Source organism: Larus michahellis, chromosome 5 (genome assembly GCF_964199755.1).
Source record: "Larus michahellis chromosome 5, bLarMic1.1, whole genome shotgun sequence".
Taxonomy (NCBI): Eukaryota; Metazoa; Chordata; class Aves; order Charadriiformes; family Laridae; genus Larus; species Larus michahellis.
In genome coordinates this window covers 6,338,031-6,361,698 of record NC_133900.1, presented here as the reverse complement: position 1 = coordinate 6,361,698, position 23,668 = coordinate 6,338,031, and the positions used below count along the sequence as shown (strand labels likewise).

The following is a 23,668-nucleotide window of genomic DNA, read 5'->3' as shown; positions in this document are numbered from 1 at the left end:
CTCTTTATTCTCCTTCACACACGTCAATTTAATTCTCAGCGCCAGTCACAAATGATGAACTAAAGCAGTGAATTTAAGGCAGCCCATTTAACAGACTGGTGCTTTCCTCGCACTGTGCTTTGCTCCCTGCTAACCTGATGAGAGAGCGGTGCTGCAACCATCCTCTTCTCACCCCAAATCCCCAAAGCACGGATCACTGTCTTCCCATCTCTGCTTCGCCTGCTTCCATCCCAGCAGTCTTCCATTGGTCCTACAAGTGCAGCATTATCTGCTCCACTTCGGCACCGCGCAAACAGCTCTCCTTCCTTCCCCCAGCTTTAGAGGGGAAGAAAAAGACAAAGCGGCACAAAATGAGAACGCGATGCCCAGCGAGCACCAGTAGTTTGGTATTCCAGCTATACTAAACACCAGCATCACCACCACAGCACCCAGATACTAACTAGACATCGGATTTACAGCTACAAAACATCATATATACTCAGAAGTCTGCGTAACAGTAGGAAAAAATATACCAACACTTCAAAGCAGGGGAATCGAAAGAAAGGGAAAATAGATCTTTGCCCGTTAAAAACCACATATGACTGTGCTGAGAGGGGAAAAAAATTTATTGGTCCTTTAGATTTCCAATGATTGCTTGTATTACGCTCAGCAAATCCATTCAAATATTACATACAGAGGATATCTTTTCTTTGTTTGCAATGTTAGAGCTAGCTTAACATTCAGTGGAAATGTAAGGAATAAAAGCAAAAATTAAAAAAAAAATCCTCAAATTATTAGTGCAATACATGATTATTTTTTCCTATTTCAGCAAAACACTTGCAAAGAACCGGGTTCTGGGCTCAGCACGCATCTTCCATGAAGACGACTCTTGCATACTCACAGAAGGCACTTGAAATTCCTGGAAGTTGGGATGTCAGGAAGAGGAGGGACCGGCTATCGCTTGGATAACAATATGCTCGTTTTTAATAAGTGCTCTACTAGTATAAATTCAAACAGCCACAAAGCATTGAGATACAAAAACTTAGCTAGATGTGCTAACTACAGGGCTGCCAAGCTGGAGTACAACAGATCCTTTGTGTCACTGTCACCATTACTCGTCATCTCCGCCACAGAGGAGCAGGAGTGCTTTCCTGTAGTCCCCAGATGTATCTTTCTGTTGATACAACAGACCAGTCACATGAGTCACAACCGCAGAAATGTGAAGAAGAAAAGCAGCAGCCAAGGAGGACTCCCAACAGATTATACATTTGTCCCACCCACAGGAAAGCCACTTGGATGACTCTCCGCTCAGGAACGCCGCCAGGAAATTCTGTGTCTCTTTATGTTAGAGCTCTACTTACACAGACAAGACTTTCAGAAACGCAAAAAGCTTCCAGAAGCTGTACTAGAACTGAGCTAACCCACTGCATGCTAGAACGCGTTTGTCTGCAAGCGAGAAAGCCCAAAGAAAGGAGAAGCCCAAAGCAGCGCCAAAAGCAACGCCCTTTAGATGTGCCAAGTGCACCTGGTATCACTTAGAAAGGCCCCAGCCCGGCTCCCCGTAATTAACGGGAAGCTCTGCTACTAATTCCGCAGGACAGCAGGATGGGCCCGACTGACAGCGTCAAAAGCAACCCCGCCCAGCCTAATTGAGACAGCCTAATGTTAGAACCGATAACAGAAAATCGTAAAAAGCAGCATCGAAATATTCAAAATAAAACAAAATACCCCCCCCCCCCCCAAAAAAAAATTCCTAGGGGGGAAAAAAAAAAAAAAGAAAAAGATTTTGGCTTCAACTCTGCAGCCGACAGCTGGCTCCGGATTTCTTGCTGGCTCTTTCCCTTCCTGTTCCTTCCCATCCACTCAAAGGAGGCTATGATTCAGACCGATTCCACAGTGAAATTCTTTCCCCTTTGCAATGGCGCAAAAGGTTCCACACCACAATCCAAGATTTAAACTTCGACCTCGTGGTAACCGGGACTCCCAACCCCGGTATTATTTCTCTAGAGCCAGCACCCTCTCTGAGGCACTGAAAATTAGAAGGAACCCAGACAAGAAAAAGGAAATGAAGCAGTAGCTAAAAATGGTATATGAGTAATTGTCGTTTCAGAAAACCGCATCTGCTTCCCTGGTGAACACTGGGAAGAAACCTTTAGCTTTTCGTAGGAAGCGTCTCCCCCCCACTTAAACGGCTTCACAAAACTGCAGCCCAACCACCGCTGCTCCGAGACCTCGCTGTGTTGTCCAGCTCTACTCCCATCCGCCCCCCTTCCATGAAAAGAAACAGTGGAAACAATGACATCTCGGTCACCCCTCTTTTCCCTGACAGCAGAACAGCAACGTTACCTGAATCATTTGATGCAATGATTTTGCAAAATTCTTTCTCAATTCTTTTCTAATATCCAACAGATCGATTTCGCTTCTTGAAACCATGACTCTGATCAAGGTATCATCATCAGTGCCAGCCCCCTAAAGAGAAAAATGTAAATAATATTAAAATATAAGTTTTTCCTCTACAGATGCTGTAGCAAAATAACGAATACAAACAACCGGAGCGCAACATGAAAGCGGGAAGCGCAACAAGCGGTGTCTCAAAACACCCCCAAAGAGACAACATTTGGGACATTGTCACGAGACGTTCACACTGCAACGCGGAGAACAGAGGGCTGATCACACAAGGCGCTCTAATCCCTGGATTTCTACGAAGGGCCATACGGTCAGACCTCTTATTTCATGTTTCATCTCACAGGTTTCAACCGTGAACGCCGATATAAATTTTAAATAACCCAGTTCCAGGACTACACAGTAGTATATCTGATCGCCGTGATCAGAATCCCACGCAAATCACCTTTTCAATGTCGTCTGAGACTGCGGAATTGCAGTCGGTTCTGGAACTGGGCACGTAAATCCTAACGATGACTAACACAAAGCACATAACGTCATACAGCCAAGACACAGGCAGAGCAACTCCTCCCACGGATCATCCCGCTGTTTATTATGAAGGCCAACTTCATAAAGCTTTTCCAGCCACGGAAACACGCTCCCGCTCTTTTTATTCATCTTTATTGCTTTAAACATTTGAAGTTCCTCTGCCGGCAGGCTGTGCCAGACTGACGTCCCGACCCCGCTCCTGCACAGACAAGTCAGACTCCACAAGCTGAAGCAATACAAATTTCACGTGCCGACCTGCTGATGCACCTCGAGGAAGGACTTGGCAGAGCCCCCCAACCATCATCTTCAGCCTAACGGCCAGGGTCACTCAATCCTTCCACTGGGTGTAACGTTCTTGGATTACATCTAAAAACGTCCTAAAGCTACTCAAAAGTTATGCCATGAGTCCGGTGCTTTCTGGGTAGGATCTGACAGTAAAATCTGGTAACATGGTAGAACATGGTAGAACTTTGTCACGCCAAACTGATTAATTGGGAGTACAAACTCGCTGCCAAAGTAATAAATTATCATCTTTCTTATCTGAAGTCCCTAATGATTTTTATTTGTATTCAACTGATGGCGGATGTCACCAGCAGACATTAATCAGGCCCCTCATAATAGAAACGTAAAAGATTCCAAAACCTATAGGAAACGCTTTTCTACTGCATTCTTTAAAAAAACCAAACAGATAAATAAGAAAAAAGTAATCCTCCTCATACAGCTCTCAGCATACTTATATAAAATTTTGTATTTTCCACCCGAACCTGATTTTACGGTGATGTTTATATAAACTGTAAAGCAGCTTTTAAGAATTAAGCTATCATTTAATCTCTTTTCGCTAATTCTCACGCTGACGCCTCATCAACACACGGATCCGGTGACAAACATACCTCGGTGCTTTTCAGCAAGGGGGAGGGAGGAATTCTTCAGGGAAGCTGATAACTTGCCTGAAACCCATAGGCTACCTACCTCGGTTTTAATTAATATTAGCCACTGTGAGTTAAAAATACAGTTTTCCCTGCTTATCACCTCCCATCCAAGAGAAGGCGAAGCCAACGCAACCACAGCTGTGTCGCTGATGGGATTCCCCTGCAGAGCCTTTCGTAGCTGTTCAAGCCTCTTTCCTTTTGCCCCGACGAGTTCCTTTTCCTTCTCAAAACCGGATGGATAATTGTCACGCTGTGTTTCAAAGCTAACTACACCTTCAGTCTGTAAATACTCACCTCCAAACCAAAGAGCACTAAATCTGCACCAATCTACAGTTTAGGTTTCAGTCATCTTTACTTCCTCAATATATCCACCACCTAATGACGCTGTAGTCTTTATTTAGCTGAAGGGGCCCAGTGGATCTAGCCAGACATTTTTCAATATGACAACACCAAGTCCAAAACCAGCTGATGAAACTGATGCTTCCTGTAAAGGATTTAGGGTCTGAAAAACTTACAATGAACTCGAAGTAAAGCTTATGAATCCTCTCCCAGATCTGCATTCCCCAAACCTTTGCAGATGCTTAGTGATACAGCATCCTGTTGGCATTTACAGCGAAAGAAGAAATGACGAACAAGCGGAAGGAAGAGAAGTGTAGCTGGGGGAAGACGGGAAGTGACGTCTGGAAAACACACACATACCTTCATGGAATAATACAGAGTCTCGGCAAAATACGCAGGCACGCTTCGGATGCATTTCACTGAAAAAAGGCACAGGATTAAGTTACTGATAGTTATTCAATACAGGACAATCTTTCAATGTCAAGGCAAGGTGTGTGTTACTGGCTCATTCTCTCCAGCGTGGACAACTAAGTACGCAGCTGCCAGCTAGTCTGTTCCTCGGCTACACCACGGCTTTGGGTTCCAGGAGTTAGAATGCACCGTCTATTTCTAATAGAAAAGAGACTTTGCTGATCAAATTCTACTCCCGGTTACAAATCTGCTATGACATTGTCCTAGGTGAGATGCTGGGAATACAAACGAAGGCAGAATTTTGTCTCACCTTCTACTCACTACACGACCGAACACAGTGTAGTTCACTACCACGCTCTGCCCCGCTTCCCCCCAGCCCCCCATCTATTAAAGGAAGAATAAAGGCCTATTCTCTAAATACCAAAAATAGATCCCAGCTGATTAACTGTACAAAGGAATCATGTTTTCATGCCACTTCCCATAACAACTGCCATTTAAGGAGGCCTGAGAAGAAACGAAGACAGCCAGTTCCCAGATGTATTAAGACTTAATTACCAACTGCCAAAAGCAGCTTCTCCAAATCACCAGAGGTTTCACGGTCAATGGTCTCTTCAATTTGAAAGCCAGAAATAGTCATGTATTTGTCAAACACTGCAAAACAGAAAGTGTGCTCGGTCAGGTATCTAGCCAGCATTTCTCCCAGCATCCTCCTCAGTACAGGTTAATGCCATCTGCATCTCATTATCTCCACGTGCTATCGTCCGCTCATTCTTTCCTCTGTCCTGTTTTAAATACCTCTTTCCTACCAGATTGCTACTATACAACACGTTCCTGTACCTGGGGAGGAAGAATCTCCTGCGCCAGCAAACGCTAGGGGTCAACCAGCTGGAAAGCAGCTTTGCAGAAAAGGAGCTGGGGGTCCCGGCGGACACCAAGTTGAACATGAGGCAGCAATATGCCTTCTAGGAAAGGCGGCAAATGGTATATCCTGGGCTGCATTGGGAGGAATGTTGCCAGCAGGTGGAGGAGGTGATCCTTTCCCATCTGCTCAGCGCTGGTGAGGCCACACCTGGAACGTGAGGTCCAGTTCTGGGCTCCCCAATACGAAAAAGTTATGGAGCAACTGAAGCAAGACTAGTGAAGGGCCACTGAGATCATCAAAAGACTGGCGCATCTCTCCTATGAGGAAAGGCTGGGAGAGCTGGGACCGTTCAGCCTGGAGAAGAAAAAGCTTAAGGGGGAATTTCATCAACGTGTACAAGTATGTGAAGGGAGGGTGTGAAGAAGACGGACCCAGGCTCTTTTCAGTGGTGCCCAGTGCCAGGACAAGATGCAATGGGCACAGGAGGTTCTGTCTGAACATCAGGAAACCCTTTTTTCCTGTGCGTTTGTACTGGCACAGGTTGCCCCAGGAGGTTGTGGAGTCCTTGGAGATGTGCAAAAGTCATCTTGGACATGGTCTAGGTAGACCTGCTCAAGCAGGGTTAGACAAGATGACCTCCAGAGGTCCCTTCCAATCTCAAGCATTCTGTGATTCTGTGAATGCACCCAGTGAAAGGGTGCAGGGAGAAGCGGGAAAGGGAAAAAAAGAGAAGCGTTAGCAAATTATAAGCATTTTTCCCAGGGTGCAGCCATCATTTAGCCTGAATCTAAGATCTTGCCTACACGGGGCTACTGCATCAAATTAACTTCACACAAACAAACTGGCCTATTGCAGTCTGTTCAAGTCTGTGCTCATGAATATCCGTAAGACCCGAGTTTTCTACGAAATCTTACGTTTCTATCATGCTAAGTAAATGTTGGGTGCATCAAAGCAAACTTTAGGATTACTTTAATGCAAATAATGGTAAAAAAGCTAAACAGTAAAAACGCAAATCAAATTACTTTTGAAAATCCAAATGAATCCAAAGATTCAAAAACGAAACCAAAAAGATTGGAGAATCAAAGCAAAACTTACTGATCACTATTTCAAACGTCCTAACCAGCTTAGTAAAACAGACTCATGAATGGGTAAGGAGCAGGGAAAAAAAATCATTGTCTCTCTATTAACAGCTAATAAAGTATGAACCTATAAAAGGGTTGATCTTTTCAGGGCTGGATCTCCATCAGATTTTTATGACTCATAACAGATACTCAGCATCGCTTCTACTGCCACGACCTCTTTCAAAAGGGGAAAAAAAAAAAAAAAATAAACAAGCACCCAGAAAGAAACACCCCATCTGTCCCTCAGATCTACTGCACCGCTCCTTCAAGCGGAAAATTACCACGGCTAGGGGAAAACTGAATTACAGGAAACAAAATTAAATATATTAAGCAGAGGAAAGAGGTGATTAAAGATTTCTGGGCTTGACAAATGTGGTACTAGAAACGACTTTTCTACCATCTCTACCACCAGCTGACTAACACTGAGACTTCAGGCAGAGGTTTTCAAGCATACATGAACCTTACCACCTACCCCTTCTCAAATGGGAAACGCTTCGGGTTCCCAAGATGGTGATGAACTTTTCTTCATCTGTTCCCCATTTCAGCTCCCCAGCTCTAAACAAAACCTGTTGCAAATTCAAGAGATCAAAACAACAGCATTTGTTACGTGTCCACACACCCTGTCGAAAAGGTCCGTTTGTCTCACTCTAAGGAGCGTTAAACTTACTAACAAGCTATAGCTGGAGGGAAAAAAATGAAATTAAATTGCCAAGTACTGAACTGACTTTAGAAAGAAATAAATGATAAATTCTGAAATCAACTGTGAAAGCACTCGCATGAGTAATACTGCTTAAGGCCCTAAAATTGACTGTGCATATAGGCCCTTTCATAAGCCTGAAGTTTTCTGAAACTGTGATAATACAGGAGATAAAATCCATTTCAAACACTGCTTTTTTTTTTTCCCCCCCCTTTTTCAAATCAGACTAGCAAAACTTTATGACATGATGACTCATATCAAGGGGATAACCATGCTAACTTGGCCCAGGAGGAACTTTTCCAAAAAGGAGGGAAAGATGGATGTAGAAGCTCTCAGAAACAGTATCCGCAGGCTGCTAGAGATTTTAATCATTTAATCGTTTTAGCACATTCACTGCTCTTCGGGCAAGGCTTTCTTCCATACAGACAATCACTGGGCCATTAGCAGCATTCAGGGAAGAATAAGCAACAGGAGGGGGAAAACGAGAAAGAAAAAAAAAATAATCAGAAAATGACATTAGCTCTTTTTCCTGACACTCAGAAGCTTTTTTTCCAAATTGTGCGCTAAGCATCACGTAAGGAGAAAGGCTTGTACGTATTGTAGTATATAGTATTCTTTCTCCCTCCTCAGTGAGCAGAGGACAGGCAAACAGGTTACCGCCTATATCCAGGCAATCAAGTATTTCTTAGAAAAATCCCCACAACCAAATCTGCGGCACAGCAACGCTGTTGACCGTCTGTCTGTCCACATTGGCCACCTGGCTGTCCGCACTGTAAAACCTGAACTGGCATGTTATGGATCTTCCTAGCTGTGTTTGTACCAGAATCCTATTGAAAGCATAGTTGTGACTGCTGCATGCTCTTCGTAATATTAAATAATTCAGACAACAAAAGGCGGGAGGGGGGTTTTAAAAATAAAAAAGCTATTAAGGCACTGCAAGGATATTTAGTTCAAATAATGCATGCTAAGCTCTTCAAATGAATACCAGCACTCTCCATCCAGTAGCAAACGGGAGGTCTCAGCACCGCATTTAGAAACACCAGGAACGCCTTTCTTTAGAGATACTCGAAGTTGTGAATGGCATTTTACGTGAGCTCTACGTTCTCGTCTGCCCTGCCGCTGTGCAATCCCCAAAATGTACGTCAATTGCGTTGACTTTTAAAAAGTGATACTCGCAAAAATCTCTTCCAAAAAGTTAAACTTTCTCCTTCGGGCATCAGAAAAGTCTTGCAAGTTCCCTTCGTATTTGTGCTGTCTCGTAGTATGAATGCCCATTCCCCAACTGCTTTGAACCAATGTTTAGTAATCCTAGACCCCAACAAACCTAAAAATCACCACTGAGCAAAAAGCTTGCCCTCTCCTGTATAAAATCCTTCCCAGAATAACATATTAATCAAGAGAAACACTGGGAAGCCAAAAACAGTCTTATTTTTGCACAGTCATGTACCTCAATTCTGACCATCTTGTAGCTGGCAATAATAATTAAAAAACTCTCTGAATCTCTTCCAGGGAGCGGAATGTAAAGATATCGATAAAGAGAAATGTGACAGAACGCTTCTCTGTTTGGGTCCCAGCTCAAGCCAAACATACATAACAAACCACAGAGACCATTTAGAAAATCAGGACCTTTTCAGCATTTAGGTATGATGCCTCCTAAATATAGATGCTCATTTAAACTCAATTAAAGAGGCCAAAAAGGAATCTATCTACCCACCAAAGCCTGTGGTTCATGGGTATCCTCAATTACGTAAGCCCAGCTAAAGGCAAGACGGACACAATTTCATGAAACAGTCTAGTTCATGATTCAAGTATTGACCTCACTAATTTTCAAGCTCCAATTTCCACAGGATTAATTTTAATAGCAGAAGAACAAATGCTTTCTGAATTTACATAACAAAGGATTGGCCTGTGCCAGTAAAATACATTTTGCCAGTCTGTCTCTCCATCTTGCCCTGCTATCAGGAGAGCCTTTTATTGATCTGGCATTCTGCTTTTCCTCCTTGTCACCTTGAACAATCTGTTATTTTCTTTCATCTCAACTGACAATTTACGAGAGGAAGAGGTCTAGCCCAGAGTTACCTGAAATAACCGAGAAGAAACATGCATTAAATGTGTTCTGTAATCAAATCGCTGAAATATTGATGACCACCACCACAACAAAGCCAACAGCACCCAGCAAGAGACTGCATCAAGGATACCAATTAACTGCTGGTACTCCTGCTTCTAGAGCACAGGTTTAGTGATCAGTGACAACACCGTGGACAATACTCGCAAAGGGCAAATACGTGAACTCCTAGAAACCCTTTAGAGGCAATTCTTGGACTGCCATCTGGTTACAGTAAAGCAGAATATTCGGTACATTTCCTCCTTTTAGTATTTCACCCTCTGTGGGGGCATCCCTCATCGAATAGCTTTAACGTTTCACTGTATCATGTATATGACACATGATGTGTAAGAAGAGAGAAGTTCAAGTCAGGTATTAAGGAATGAACTGTTCACATGTGTCAGTTTTCCAGCAGCGCGTCTCTCGGCATCACAAAGCTTCAGCAGTCATAACTCTCCCTTCCAGCGATCTAATCACTGTTCCGTTCAGGCACCTCATTGAGTAATAAACAAACAAGACACGCTTAACACTGAAACGTGAAAGTGTCAAAAATCTCGATCTCAGTGTTTCAAGTTTTGACACTTCTTTCATCCAGAATGTATAAAAGCACAGAAAAATGTATTAAGAAACACACACAGAGCACCATAACAATTTCTCTCTCACATTTGTATTCCAGCTGTATATTGCAAGATAACCTGTAGAAATGTCCCAAACCCCAAGTCATTCACCCACCTGAGCATCCTGCTCAACAAGAGCGTCATCAACTCTGCCATCAGGATCTCTATTCGCCTAGAGAGAATTTTTAAAAGTTGTTAAACTGGAGAATCAAAAGTTGAATCAAAAAACAATTTATCTGTTATATCAAGCCCGTAGGAGGTACCGTGAGAAGTCAACCCCTAATGCATCTTCTCCCAATTCCCCTTGTTTTTCCCTTTTGCTTGCGTCTATCTTTATGGAATAAATGTTCTCTTCTCCTCTTGCCTTCAAAACTGCATGTAGCAGGCATTCTGCTACACCCACAAGCACCACAGAAGTTTTTCAATTCATTGATGTGGAAATGACCCATAACAGAGCTCAAGACTGACCCTGCAAGTCAGGGGAAGTGATTCAGGTTCGGAACCAAACCTGCCTATCACCAGGTCTATCTAAAACCCCAGCTTAGCAGAAGACGACAAGGGTACATCGTACAGGAAAACGGAAGTGAAAATCGTACACAAAGAGACACTGACCTGCAGCAGGACCACTAGCATCCGCTGAAAGTAGCCTGATGTTTCTCCTGTGATCTTATCCTCCAAGTTGGCCTCGTACTCTGCAAAAGAGCAATACCCATTCACCAACTTACAAAGTTCTTCACGATTTCGAGGAGAAAGCAAGGAAAAGCAAAAAGTTAATCTGACTCGCTGCTTGTAGAATCATTTAATCAGGAACAGCTTTAACAACTAGGACAGATTCTGCTGTCACTTATAATCTAGCATTATTGTGAAAGATGTGAAAAGACAGCGTCTCGCGCATCGTACCAATACTCAAAATATTTTGAAATACAAGGTGACACGCACAGATTCAGCTCTTTACAGAAATGAAGAGCATACAGGTTTGGAGTTACTCTAAAATATCGCAGTCTCACAACTGAACAACAACTGTGAGCCCAGAAAATTCTAGTACTAATAAATTTTGCCCTTGGAGACTCTAAGTTTTGCCTCAAACTTTACTAAGACATGAGAAGTTCTTGTGTGGCAGGAATCCACATAGAGGTAAAAGAAATGTTGAACTAAACGCTGCCTTAAAAAAAACCAAACAATCCCACAATCACAGGGTAAAAGCTCCTGCGAACAACCAAAAAGCTGCACCCGCTTTAGTGCGAATGTATTTGAACAGAACAGTGAGCAAAAAGCAAAAAATCACTTCTGTTTTTTTCTGTGATACCAGTTTTCTAGTTTCCAATTACTAAAAAGCCTCTCTCAGTCAAAGCGATGAAAATAATGGGAAATGCATTTGAATGAATTCTAACTATAAAGCACAAACCACCATGACCTGCAGTCATAGCCCCAAAATAAAAACTATTTTAATTTACAGCCCAAACTCTAGTTTCCTTCAGTGTGAATTTTTGCAACACAACAGAATGAAATCCACTTATCGGACACATCCATCGGTTCACAGATAGACCTTATTCGAAAGATGAGCTAAAACCATATTTAGAGAACTGAACGCAGACCCCCTAGGATTTTATTTTATGCAGAACTTTACCTTGCAGATAAACCTGTTTAATATTCTGCATTTCCTCGGGTGTTCTGGAAGCAAGAATTTCAGTCAACACTTTCTCATTGGTTCCTGCTCCCTGCAGGGGTGCAAGCAGAAGTCAGTTGATGGAGTAACAAAAGGAAAACAGAAATGCCCTTTGACAATCAAAAGCAAGCATCAGCTTACACACTTGGATCAAATTAAAAAAAAAAAAAAAGAAGTAATAATTTCTTCTTTCTCGTACATTGTGGGGGTTTTGGAAAGATTTTTTTCCAGTTCTGGCTTGATGGTTTTCAAAACCAACCCAACGCTTAATAAAGGCTGACTTCTGCGGGATTCAGATGAGCCCTTCCACATTCAAGCACATCCAGATATGCCTCCGTTCTCCACTAGTACAGTCAACGACATCGAGGTAAGTGAATGAACGTCGTAACGGTTTTCGTCTTAGCTCTAGTTCACATACCGCCTTTCATCAACTAGTACACAGATAAACATAGAGCCACACCGCAATGATATTTACCCTTCTATGAATGCGCGATGTTAAACCCACCCTCTCTTCCACTGCAAACGCACACATTTTACAACAGAACTGCTAACCCAGATAGTTTAAGCTGCTGCCCTCTAATTACAGCCGGCACAACAGGCACTCTCCACTTTTACAAGGATAAAATTTACAGAAGTCAAGCCAATACCCTGTCTCCACAAGTCTGACTCTACTTCGCCTGTAAGAATAAGCCATTGCTCTTTATGTTTCCAAAGGAGTCCTTTCACAAAAGCAATGCCGAAATACAATACTCTGTACTTTTTGCTTTGGCGTGTTATTTACAGCCTTTCCTGTATGGAAAACCTGTATACTAACTGCATACAAAGATACCCAAAATACAAATCTGCCAGGTTACAGGTAATCCTTTTCAAAATACAGATTGTTTCGTGAACATGCCTACCCAACAAGTGCAGCAGGCACAGTTTTATTCGTTCTAATTTAAGTAGCAGCAGTGAAAACTGATAGGACAATCCGCAGCACAGACTTAACGCTCTTAGCGGAGTTGTTATCTTGCACTGAAGTCTCTGCTATCACATCTTCTTTGCTGTTGTTACGCACCTTAGTTGAACCGCAGCTAGTATCAACACCTTTTCCTGGGCAGAAACATTCGCTGAAATCCTCTGATATTATGTTTAATATCATTTTTTGTAAGTGACAAGAACAAAACCGCTCTTGTTTCACTATCTCTATTTTCCCTCCTACACCCATCTGTTCTGTCATTTCCCTGTCGGTCTTTGACTCCTAAATCAACAAGAGCAGCTTGGGAACGCATTTTTTCCCTTTTAGTCAACAAGGCCTTTATCAGTTTCTTTGTCAGGTGCCGTCTCCCCTTCCCCCACTACATATAAAGACATTACAGAAAATTTCCAGGATTAAAGTTTCTGTTGTCTGAGATACTATTTGCTGGGTCGTGGGTTCATGAACACTAGTTTGCACGGTTGACTAAAGCCTACATATTAACTAGTCATCGAGGATCTTGGGAGTTTACGTGTAAGTGTCACCCAACCAAGCACTATGTGACACTGGACAAGTTCAGTGTCCTCTACATTAATCGACAGGTTCTGTGAGTAACCCAGGGACATCCGGTTCCTGGATTTCCACAGACTGATAATATCAGACGAGTGTGACAGAGGGAAAAGAAATAAATAAGATCACACGGAAGAAAACATACTAAAACATCTACACATACAGATTGTAAATTGTTTAAATGCATTCAGCTGAAGAGAAATGTTGGAAAGGTAGCACCGATGGGGCTGGAAACTCTTCCCACTCTACTACTGGAGGCAGCTTTTAGAACACATTCAATAATATAGATAATACCCGCCCGTAATTTTGGGGGACACCAGTTTACACAAGTACACCGGGCCGTCAATTTTGGAGTTGCACTGTAATCCATCAGGGGCAAAACACTCTCCAGTTTAAATAACACTCAAGAAGAGATATACAAATAGCATCCCACTTTAATGAAATGCCTTGAACTAACTAGTAGCCTATGCATACAGCCGTATAGCTGTAAAACCTAGGCTGCTCACAGCAGAAAAATCTAGTGTCCGCTGGACTTTGGCACCGTACTTTAGCAGCAAAAAGAATTTAAAAGCAACCTGCACATCTACTCATATTTAAAGCAGAAGCAACAAGTCTTGTGCCACATAGATTTTAATCTGCATCTGCAGTGACGCCGTTCTCTTAAGACGACATGGTTTCTCATGAAAATAATTCCACGTAAAACATTCTAAAGACTACAATTCTAAACTATTTCTAAGGAGTTATCAGGATGAATAAGAAACCAGGCAAAACCATGGCATTAGGAATAGTAGCAGGTGCTAGCATAACATTCCTAAGAGAGGGGGACAAAAAAAAAAAAAAAAAAAAAAGGAAAAAAGACTTCTATTAGTGTTCCCTTTACCACGCAAAAGTTCATTCCTAAAAACCAAACAAAAGAGCAGCAAACATTTCATACAATGTATTAATTGCTTTCCCACACTCCTCTTACCTTGATGGCATGCTTCAGTGCATGGGCATCAAAAATATAAGTTGGTCGCATCAAAGACACCATCAACGTTTCAAATTTGCCGGTAAGTTCTGATTTCAGGTCATCCACAAGATCCTAATGCAGAACAAAGAGTGCTGTAATGAACGAGGACCAACCGTTTTAGACGGCTGCATGTGTGTCTGCAAGCTAGAACACCCTGGAGACACCTCAAAAAGCCTAAAGGACAGGGCTCCTTTTGTTTTAATTGGTACCTGAACTGAAACAAACGTAACCAAATAAGGCAGGAGGATACAAGGGCATTTGGAAAACCGGAAACATATTGTGATTATTTCTTTTTCCAATATAGAAATTCTTTAAACGCTAGTTGTTTGCTGCACTTGCTCTTTGAAACATAAGTTACCCAAGCCAGAATACTAAAGGATCCAGAAATGCTGGAAGAAAAAAAACAAGCTGTCTTCACTTTAAACTCACTTAACGGCTTTATCTGCCACTGTATTTGGTTTTGTTCTCTCCTCTGGTATTAGGCTGCTTTATTTCTGACACGTTTTCTACCTCTGGAAAATTCTTTTTCCTGCTTTTACACCTTACATTCCAGACCTCGTGACATAATATTTGACAACTCCTTCTGTACCAGGAATGAGAAGCATACTAACAGGAAACTACAGGAGCTTTTACACAAAACACATCTAAGACACATTGGACCAAAATACAGAAAAAAGTAACTAACTTCTCTGTGCTAACCTAAAAGGAATATTCTAACCCAGCCAGCAATGAAGGATACAGCAGGGTGGGGGAGAGGGGGACTCGGATGCAAAACCAGATCTTCTTTGAAGGAACCGTTTACAGGGAGCATGATGAATGTGCCTCACTGTTTTAAGTGGTCATCATAGGCCACATTCCGCTAATTTCTAGAGGTATTTTTCTTCTCACCCTGCCAAATAAGGTTTTAAAGGCAGATGCAATTTCTTGACGCTGGGCATTGTTTCTGCCGGTAAGGATCTTCAGAACAGTTTCTTCATCAGTCCCTGAAGTTAGAAAGAACAGAGAGTTACAAACACACTCTAAAAAACAAACAGCAGTGGCACAAACTCAAAAGGCAATGAAAGATTCTTTGAAAAGAACAGTCTACTGACAAACAGCAGACGCATTTAAATAACAAATGTCACTCTAGCCCAAGCTGAGCTGCCAGGTTTGGCGTTCTGCTGTTGCAAAAATATGACTGGAGGACCCACGTGGTGTTTGTTCTCCATCAGTGCTCTGTTCCAGACACTGCTCGGAGAACCCCAGGCATCAGCTAGAACACTCAGCCACAGTCTGTATTCTACATAGGTGCCTTGCCTTCCGGCTCATCACCAAGGGATTTACTTTAGAATAAACAATCTGCCAACCCCCAGCAAAACTCACTCCGGTAACCCCGAACACCCCAGAGTACAGAAACACAGAGCTATTATCCATCTTATATACGGTAGTTTGCAAGATAGCCCTCAGAGCACAGCGTCTCAACTAGCCTTCCTGAATTTGCCAACAGGCTGAGGTGTATCATGTTTCCCTTCTTCCCTTCCTTCTGCTTTCTCCCACGGGCAGCTTCAAAGAAAGCAGCAAATTAGGATTTGTTCCCACAGGGAAATCTGGGGGCAGAAAGCTACAATGTGAGTTTACAGACCACTTGGTTAGTCTACATTCATGCTGTGTGCTTGTATTCTTTGTTCACGGTAACTTTAACGCGCTTACGCACTTCCAGACTGAGGGGGCCGTCGCGCGTTTTCCAAGCACTGAGCTTCTACCACACTGACATAACTCTCTACGGTTGTCGCTTGTAAATCCACCGTCTAGCTTACTGTGCGGTAAAACCCTGTGCGCAGAGAAGCCTGTGGAGTATCAATTTTTAACAGGGAATGTGCAAACCACCTTCTTTTTTCCCTTATGCTAACCCAAAAATAAACATCCTTGAGCAGCACAGTCAAAACCAGGACACGCCCAGGCTCCTGCAGTCCTGGGGCTGTCATTCCATGGCATGTAGATGCATGCCCCACCCTTATCTGCTAATACAAAAGAATGAGTTCAGCAAGGATATTTTCAAAGGAGAGAGAGCCCTTTCCTTTTTGTAAAATAAATTATTCTTACCCAGTCCCTTCATGGCTTTACGAAGAGCTTCTGCATCAGCTCTGGCATCGAAAGGAGAGAAGGCTGTCACGGTGCCTCTCGTGTACTAGACGGGGTAGGGGGGGGGGAGGAAAGGGAAAAATCCATGAAATAGAAGATAGCATCTTTCAGTTCTCCATACATGAGCTCAGACTGAATTTGAATCCACAATCCGAAAGATTATAGCATTTTTCTTGCAATTGTCTGACTAAACTGCAGCCTGTGGGCATTTAAACACAGCTCTAACTCAAAAGGTACTATGATGGCTTTACTCAGCAGTACACCAGCTAAGTTCAGGTATATTTACATAATGGTAGTTGGCAGGATCGGTATTGACAACACCAGAGCCCGAATGCAGGAAAATGACTACAAAATTATCAATTTGTTAAAGCAATTTGGGAAATTACTTGCACAAATCACGTATGCTAGAAAAACTGCACAGAGATCCCAGACACATTTGGAAATAAGCAATTTCTCTCCTCAAGAAAAACCTACTGGAGCTCTCAACCAGTATCACTGGTTTTATCACGGATTTTTTTCCCCATCGCATTGCAGACGAGGCCTCCTGAACTCTGCAATGACTTTCAATGTTTCATCATGTTTCTTTTGGCATACGCAACTTTTCCCTCAAGTGATTCAGCTACATTTCTCTTAGTAGTTTACAGCTAAAAAGAAATGACAGTTCAGACATAAGGGTAAAAGATCAGCCCATCCAAACACAAAAATAATTCCACTAGGTTTCCATGGAACATGGCTCTTCAGGGACTTTCTCTCGGGGTCAAACACAAAGGGATATTCATCACCCTTACAGAAAAATCTTGCCTTTGTTTAACATGACAGTTCAAGAACCTACATATGTACAGAAGAGTAGTTAATTTATAAACTATAAGAGTCGAGCGATGGCCAAAAGGGGAAACAGCTGGGTTTGGGGAATAGGAAGGTTTTTCTAACAGCGAAATTTCTCGTAAGCATCGTTGCATAAAAGTAGTAATCACTACTGGCAGGGCATTTTTCCACTCTCAAGAAAAGAGGATGAAAGGAAGCGCCAAGACACCTGCTGAGACTGGCACCAGATCGTTTCACGGGCAGCACAGCCATCTGGCCTCTGCGACACAGCCTTTCCCTCAAGTTAGCAATTTCAGCCACACAGGGCTTTGGTTTCAAGTCAATGTGCTCATCCAAGCCAGGTCAGCCAGAAGAGCACAGAGAGAAAAGAGCAGGCGAGCGTTAACCAGAAACTGCCCCGAAACACTGCTGCCTCTCAGGCCGCCTGCGCTTTTACTGCCACCCCCCTGCTGCTCACTGTGGGAGCAGTAATGACTTCGGTTTACCTCTGCCGTATTTCGGCAAATCAGAACACAAAGTCTCATGGCGTTTAGTAGCAACAACAAACTTCTTTCTGGTAGATGCTTTCCAATATCCGGCATACTTCTGGGGCATGACAAATTCCCCTGGTGCATTCAGCTTTTCCAATCACAAGCAAGTTTTTCGGCAGTAGTTCAAATTTAGGCACAGCAATACGTACGTACTGTCATTTTCCTAGCCAATTCCGAAGCTGAATTCGGAATTCAGCTGTGACTGAACTTCATAAATCAAATTTAATTTGGTAAAACAGATGAAGGCTGAAAAGCCTTTGTTTTCCTCCTCCTCCCTTATTACCCTGACAGCCAGCACGGGGTTATTTAAAATTGTACTTTCCTGCAAATATCATCTTAACATAACTAATGTTATTGAACTACCACAATTCTCCTTTTGGACACGACTAACCGTCTAACAGGTCTCAGAGGAAACAGTTATTGATCTTTAAGTTAAAGTTTTCCTTTGCTTATCTTGTTATACGCAAGCGGAATTCTCCTTCACAATTCCTAAGTCTTGTGACGAGGGCCCAACATTCCTCTGGGGCTGTTTTAGACAACATACGTGTGAACACTAAGTGCTAGGTTAAATCTATCTCTGCATCATCCTTCTCATTTTTATTAACTAAGAAGAATCCTTCCATAACTCTTTTTTCCAAAGCACAGCACGGAAAGCCTCAGCATACGCTAAGCTCGATGAACAGTTCCTGAAATCCTTCTGGTGCAGCTGTAGTCCCAAAGAGCTTTCTTGGTGTCTGGGCACCATTTGCATTCCAGACGTTCCCTTCTGACGCACAGCGTTTACTGGATTTTGGCTACCTACCTGCCACAATCGCCCTCGATCAGCACTTGAGCTGCAGCTAGCTTGTAAACCAGAAATATCGCTGCAGCTCCGCCATCCAGCGTAACAAAAACGCACGTCACCTGGGTACCACAAAGACAGCAGCTATAATAGCAGAATCTCCAGCTACATCTACTGCCCTTGACTATACGCTGGTCCCAACGGAGCACAACCACAGCAGGGGCTGTTAGTGTAAGACAAGCTCGGATACAGCTTTGCGGGCCCGAGTCCAACCTACAGTCTAACTGTTCTAAACCACCATCGCCGCCTGAACCACTGAAGTCGACTTTCAGTCACGGAGAATGTGAAATAGGAGCTACGAACCAGACATTTCTAACAAAGTAATAGACTCGTAGGAAAGAGTTTCTGACAGAAGCCAGACGCTCACTTATCAGACAACTCAACTACAGTTTCAACGTTAAGTAGAGTTTAAACTTTACTGAAACAAACCTGTTCTCGCGGATCTTGCAGGTCACAGCATCACAACCGCTATGCCATCCTGACCTAATATGAAAAATGGTGAACTGAAAGACAACTATTGAACTTTTATTTACAAACTTCACGACTTCTTACAGAGGTAGATAAATTCTTACTTTTAGTACTTCTAAGAGCGTTCCTGGCCATTTATGTAAACAGATACGAAATAACGTTACAAGCTCACGGGTCCTTTATATTTTGGTTCCTAAGTTTCCCACTCAGTAGAACCTAAAGCACACCAATGGAAATGAGAAAACAGCAATATCCCACACTGGCCAGTAAAACACAAAGAGAAACACAACACGCAAGACCTTAACAGAAAGAATATCACAAGATTATAACACTCAAAACCTACCCACGTTCTTTTCTTTCTACATTCCCAATATGCCGACTGTTGTTAAGCAATCATGTGTAGCGCAAGTGCAATTTGTGATTCTATACTAAACAGCAGCTTCCATTCCAGACATCTACCAATGAGACCAACAAAACCCCTAGTTACACAAAGTTAGCATGAAGAGGAAAGGCAGAGTAAAAAAAAAAAAAAAAAAAAAAAGGGGGGGGAAAAAAAAATAAGAGACACTTCAAAGCAAGAGATGATCTTGCTTTAGAACTTATGCCCCTCCAAATGAGGAAATTCACGTTCTTGCATATTTTTGTTTATCCTGCTCTAGCAAAAAGTTTGCAGAAGGAGAAGATACGATCTTATCAGGGGAGATGTTTCTAACCAGCACCTCAGAGCTACATTAGCTTCTCTCAAGAGACAACTTTGGCTTCACAATTTGGTGTCACGTGGCCACATAGCCTGGCAACCGCATTATCCGTAAACTCAACAATAGCCACTTGAGAAGGTTCCTTTTAACTTCTCCCACCAAGCACACAAAAAAATCTCCACCCACAAGATCCCATGTTTAGCCGCCGTTAAACACAAAGCATTTGTTTTCAGCAAACAAAAGACCATACTTGAACTGACTCAGACTTCTTCCCCGCTACCCTTCCTCTGTGCCCACTCACAGCAAGCTCTTACCCACCAGATTTCCCATCGATGAAAAGCTACCCCCTTTCACAACGCTGCTCTGCAGCAACAAAAGTAGGGTCTCATCAATCTGCCACTGGAAAAACCCGGTGTCTAGTGCAGAAAAGGTGGTATGTGATTTTTCTTTTTTGAAAGCAGCCATCTGTTTACAAGATGGCCCAGGAAAACTGTGGAGTGGTAAGAAGGGAAACGGAGAATGTTTTCCAGCACACAGGTTGACAAACAGAGAAGGTATGCTATTTTCAGAAGACAGAAGAGAGCCTAGAAGGTCACGTGCTAGCCTAAATGAAAGACTGCCTCAAGATTTCTTACGCAAAAATAGGCATCTTGCAGATAAAGCACAACTGAGTGTTCACCAGTAAATCAAAAGCCTTTACAGCCATTGAAGACCACACAGATCCCAGTTCAAATTGTGCTTTGAAACAAACATCTCGTTTCTTGAAACGCCTTGAAATGTATAATTACTTCACGGCATCCTTACCAAAATTTCAAGGTCAGTAGGATGTAAATTACATTGTGGGTGGGTGAACGTACACACAGAGCTGATGCAACTGCACAGCTATAAAGATGCCTCTACAAAACACCTCTCTAAGTTTAGTAATGCTTCAGGTTGTACACTTACATGGAAGGAGCAAACTCTGGTCAGCAGACTATATTCACATCTGCCCCACTAAATTTAAACTCCTGACAAAAACCGGAATTACCCAACAACTGTGTTGAACTCTGAGTCAGTGCACCATGGCGATACCAAAGATAGGGAGGAGAGAAAGAAAAAAAAAAAAGGAAAGAGAGGGGGTGGGAGAGAAAGAGAAGAGCAAGCAATAGGAACGTAGGAATCAACGCAGGGACCTTTGCAAAAACACTGTCCTCCCAAGTAACCTCAACAAAGCCAAAGAGCTGCTTAGGACCTGATTCTGAAAAAGTTTGTACTCTGACATGTGAGCCACCGTCCTCTGAAGTGCTACCGGAGTTGGTGATACTATCGCTGTGCTCCGAAGTCACACGTGCACGCTGGCAGAACAGGAACTCCAGATACAGCGCACAGCAGCCGCACTTTCACCAGCAGCAAGCAATCCTTCCCTGGCAGCGTGCAAACGGATACACGAAATGCTCCCGACTTCACATTCTGGGAATAATTTGGGACTAGCAGACCAAAACAGTCCAGCCTGCAGCACGCAAGCAAAAAGCTGTTGCTTTCTTTACAGATTTCTGAATTAGCAAACGCGGGGTAGCATTTCCCAGGCAGCTAGTTCATGAAGCAGGGACAGATCGTACCTTGTGCATCCATTAAACAAAGACTACTACACATACAGACGTGTGAGAAAAGGCAGCTTGTTAGGACAGCGGCGTTGCTCCAAAGAAAGCAGATAAACACAGGCATGGAGAGACCAGTCTGCAGAGCGTATTACGGCATGCTGTAGTTTTCCCCACGAAATGAATGAACCTTTTTGTCCTGGACGTGGAACACACAAAATCTCTCAGGTCTTTGGAAAAAAAAAATTAAAAAAAATTAAAAAAAAAATCTTCCCATGACTGAGCAAATACTTCAGTGGCCAAGACTCCAAAGATAACTTACCTTCTTCAAAGGATTTATTCTTCAGTGATGTACCCGGACTAAATTGGACTTCAGTGCACTGTGCTGTGCAGCCTTTTTGAACTCTAAACCTTTAGTTGTGTGTATAAATAAGTACTGTCAATTGACACTTGACATTTCACAACTGATAGGCATCTTCATTTCTTACCCTTACCTCGTGGCGCAACAAAACTTAGAACAGCCACCTGCCATCAGGAGCAGAGCTTACTCTTCAACTTGTTTTTTATGATTATAAACTGAATTACAGGCTACCAAGCTCTAACACTCACAGTCTTTCACGGCTGCATAATCGCACAAAGACTACCACTGAACTGGAAGGCAGCCCTCTGAACACGTAAACCGGAGGACAAGGCCTACCAAGTACAAGATCTCATTGTTCCAATGTCTTCAACCTGCCACCATTCACCACAGTGAGTAACCCTGCCCCAAGCGTCACCTCAGGCTGTACAAAATTCTACTACATGAAGCCAAGAGTAACCGGTTTGCGCTATCGAAGAACGAAATACTCCTTTTACAAAGATTAAGGATTAAAGTTTGTGTCTCTGTGGCATAGACAAGAGAATGGCAAATTTCCATGCTTTTACTAAAAAAGAAGTTAGCCTCAAGCCTATGAGCCATGCTACAGGTACCATAATAATAGGCTGTCCAAGCAAATATGTCTGGTCAGATGCCCTGCGCTAGCATGGTCCCTGTATTAAGATGCATCCTACAAACCAGGATTGATGTTTAAAGAAAGAAAAATCCCCTCTTTGTCCCTCAAAAAAAACCCCAACAAACCCAGAACTTCAAGGATTTAGTGGAATGCTAGTATATATTTTTTTTTTTTTAAAGTGAAGAATCCTTTCTTTCTTTTAAAACTGAGACAAGAGTAAATATTCACAGGAGTGTTAAAACACCACTAACCATTCTACTCATCAAGTTAAAATAATGAAACTACTAATACATTACCGTGCAATTACCCTAACCTTTGCGAAGACACTCGTACAACTTGATGGCTTTCACTTCCTACAGCATGCCAAACCCGTAACTATGCCATTAAACCCTTATTTTACTTTCTAGAGCGTATGCGTTTCACACCACTATAAAAACAAACCTGGGAACCCGCCCCATTTTCCCGGGCTCAAACGTAACAGCAGCAACACAAGGGCTGCAAAGGACCAAAAAAAAAAAATAAATAATACCAAAGTACTGTGCGATAGCTGCAAGATGTTCAGAAAAATTAAGTTGGAAACGGGAAAGCTGGGGACAGGAGTACCAAGGCCGAGACTCCACAGGACACAGACACGGCGCTATTTTTTTTTTTTTTTTCCTTCCTCCTCCAGTGGAAGTAGCCTCCACCCAGGCATAATATAAACACACGGTACCGAAAACTTGGCCAAATTAGTGGAAACTGGCGGAGGAAAAAAAAAAAAAAAAGTTGTGCCTGACGCGGGCCTCACATGATCAGCTGCTTTCCCTGTCCCCCTCCCCTCCGCGTCTCCCCAGCCTCGGGGATGGGTTGATTTAAGGCAGACGGAAAATAAATCGGTGAGGAGTAAAAGTAAGGCAACAGATAAGAGAAGGATGTCCCGGAACCGGCTGCGGCCGGGCAGGGGCGAGCCCGCCGAGGGGCCGCGGCAGCCTTCGGCCCGCCATCGGCGGCCGTTCGCCCCCCTCACCTTCGCCATCTCTCTGGGATCCGCCGCTCCGGGTTCGAGTCTGCAAAGAGAGATGCGACAGTCAGCGCCCGTCCCCTCCCGTCCGGCCACCGTCCCTCGCCTCCCTTCCCGGCTCCCCTCACCGCAAGCTGGTCCGCCGAGCCTCCGCCGCCCAGAGCCACCGAGAGCACTGAGTAAGGCAGGAGGGAGGGGGCCCCGCCGCCGCTTGCCTCAGCCGGGGGCCGGGCCAGGCCCCACCCCGGGCGGGCGGCCAGCCCGGGCCGCCTCCCCCGGGCCGCCTCCCCCGGGCCGCCTCCCCCGGGCCGCCTCCCCCGGGCCACCTCCCCCGGGCCGCCTCCCCCGGGCCGCCTCCCCCGGGCCGCCTGCGGTGCCACCCCGCGGGGCCACGGGGCTCGGAAGAGCCTTGGCAGTAACCGGCCC

General features: G+C 43.6%; 1 protein-coding gene across 3 annotated transcripts; it reads right to left on the bottom strand.

The window, feature by feature from the left end:
- Positions 1 to 587: 587 nt before the first annotated feature.
- ANXA5 (annexin A5) lies at positions 588 to 23,507 on the bottom strand. Of its 3 annotated transcripts, none has more exons than XR_012587138.1 (13): positions 23,371 to 23,507; positions 23,249 to 23,288; positions 16,273 to 16,357; positions 15,079 to 15,173; positions 14,149 to 14,262; positions 11,618 to 11,708; positions 10,603 to 10,682; positions 10,106 to 10,162; positions 7,045 to 7,138; positions 5,145 to 5,240; positions 4,539 to 4,597; positions 2,326 to 4,436; positions 588 to 1,153 (listed from the first exon to the last, which is right to left on the bottom strand). XR_012587138.1 is itself a non-coding variant. In XM_074588393.1 (13 exons), exons 2-13 carry the CDS (start codon positions 23,255 to 23,257, stop codon positions 1,091 to 1,093), a joined length of 966 nt encoding a protein of 321 aa, XP_074444494.1. In that variant the 5' UTR covers positions 23,258 to 23,288; positions 23,371 to 23,506; the 3' UTR covers positions 588 to 1,090. The 3 variants fall into 3 exon arrangements, 2 of the variants coding, with proteins under 2 accessions (XP_074444494.1, XP_074444496.1); XM_074588393.1 differs by having other exon boundaries at positions 2,326 to 2,448; positions 23,371 to 23,506; XM_074588395.1 differs by lacking the exon at positions 588 to 1,153 and having other exon boundaries at positions 3,166 to 3,351; positions 4,355 to 4,436.
- Positions 23,508 to 23,668: the final 161 nt, after the last annotated feature.

What these genes read in the sequence shown, in the direction of transcription:
- ANXA5 (XM_074588393.1), bottom strand. An exon ending in TTAAAACCTTATTTGGCAGG is followed by an intron (nt 14,263 to 15,078) that starts GTGAGAAGAAAA and finishes GTTCTGCATTAG; the next exon opens with GATCTTGTGGATGACCTGAA. An exon ending in CACTGAAGCATGCCATCAAG is followed by an intron (nt 11,709 to 14,148) that starts GTAAGAGGAGTG and finishes GCACCCCTGCAG; the next exon opens with GGAGCAGGAACCAATGAGAA.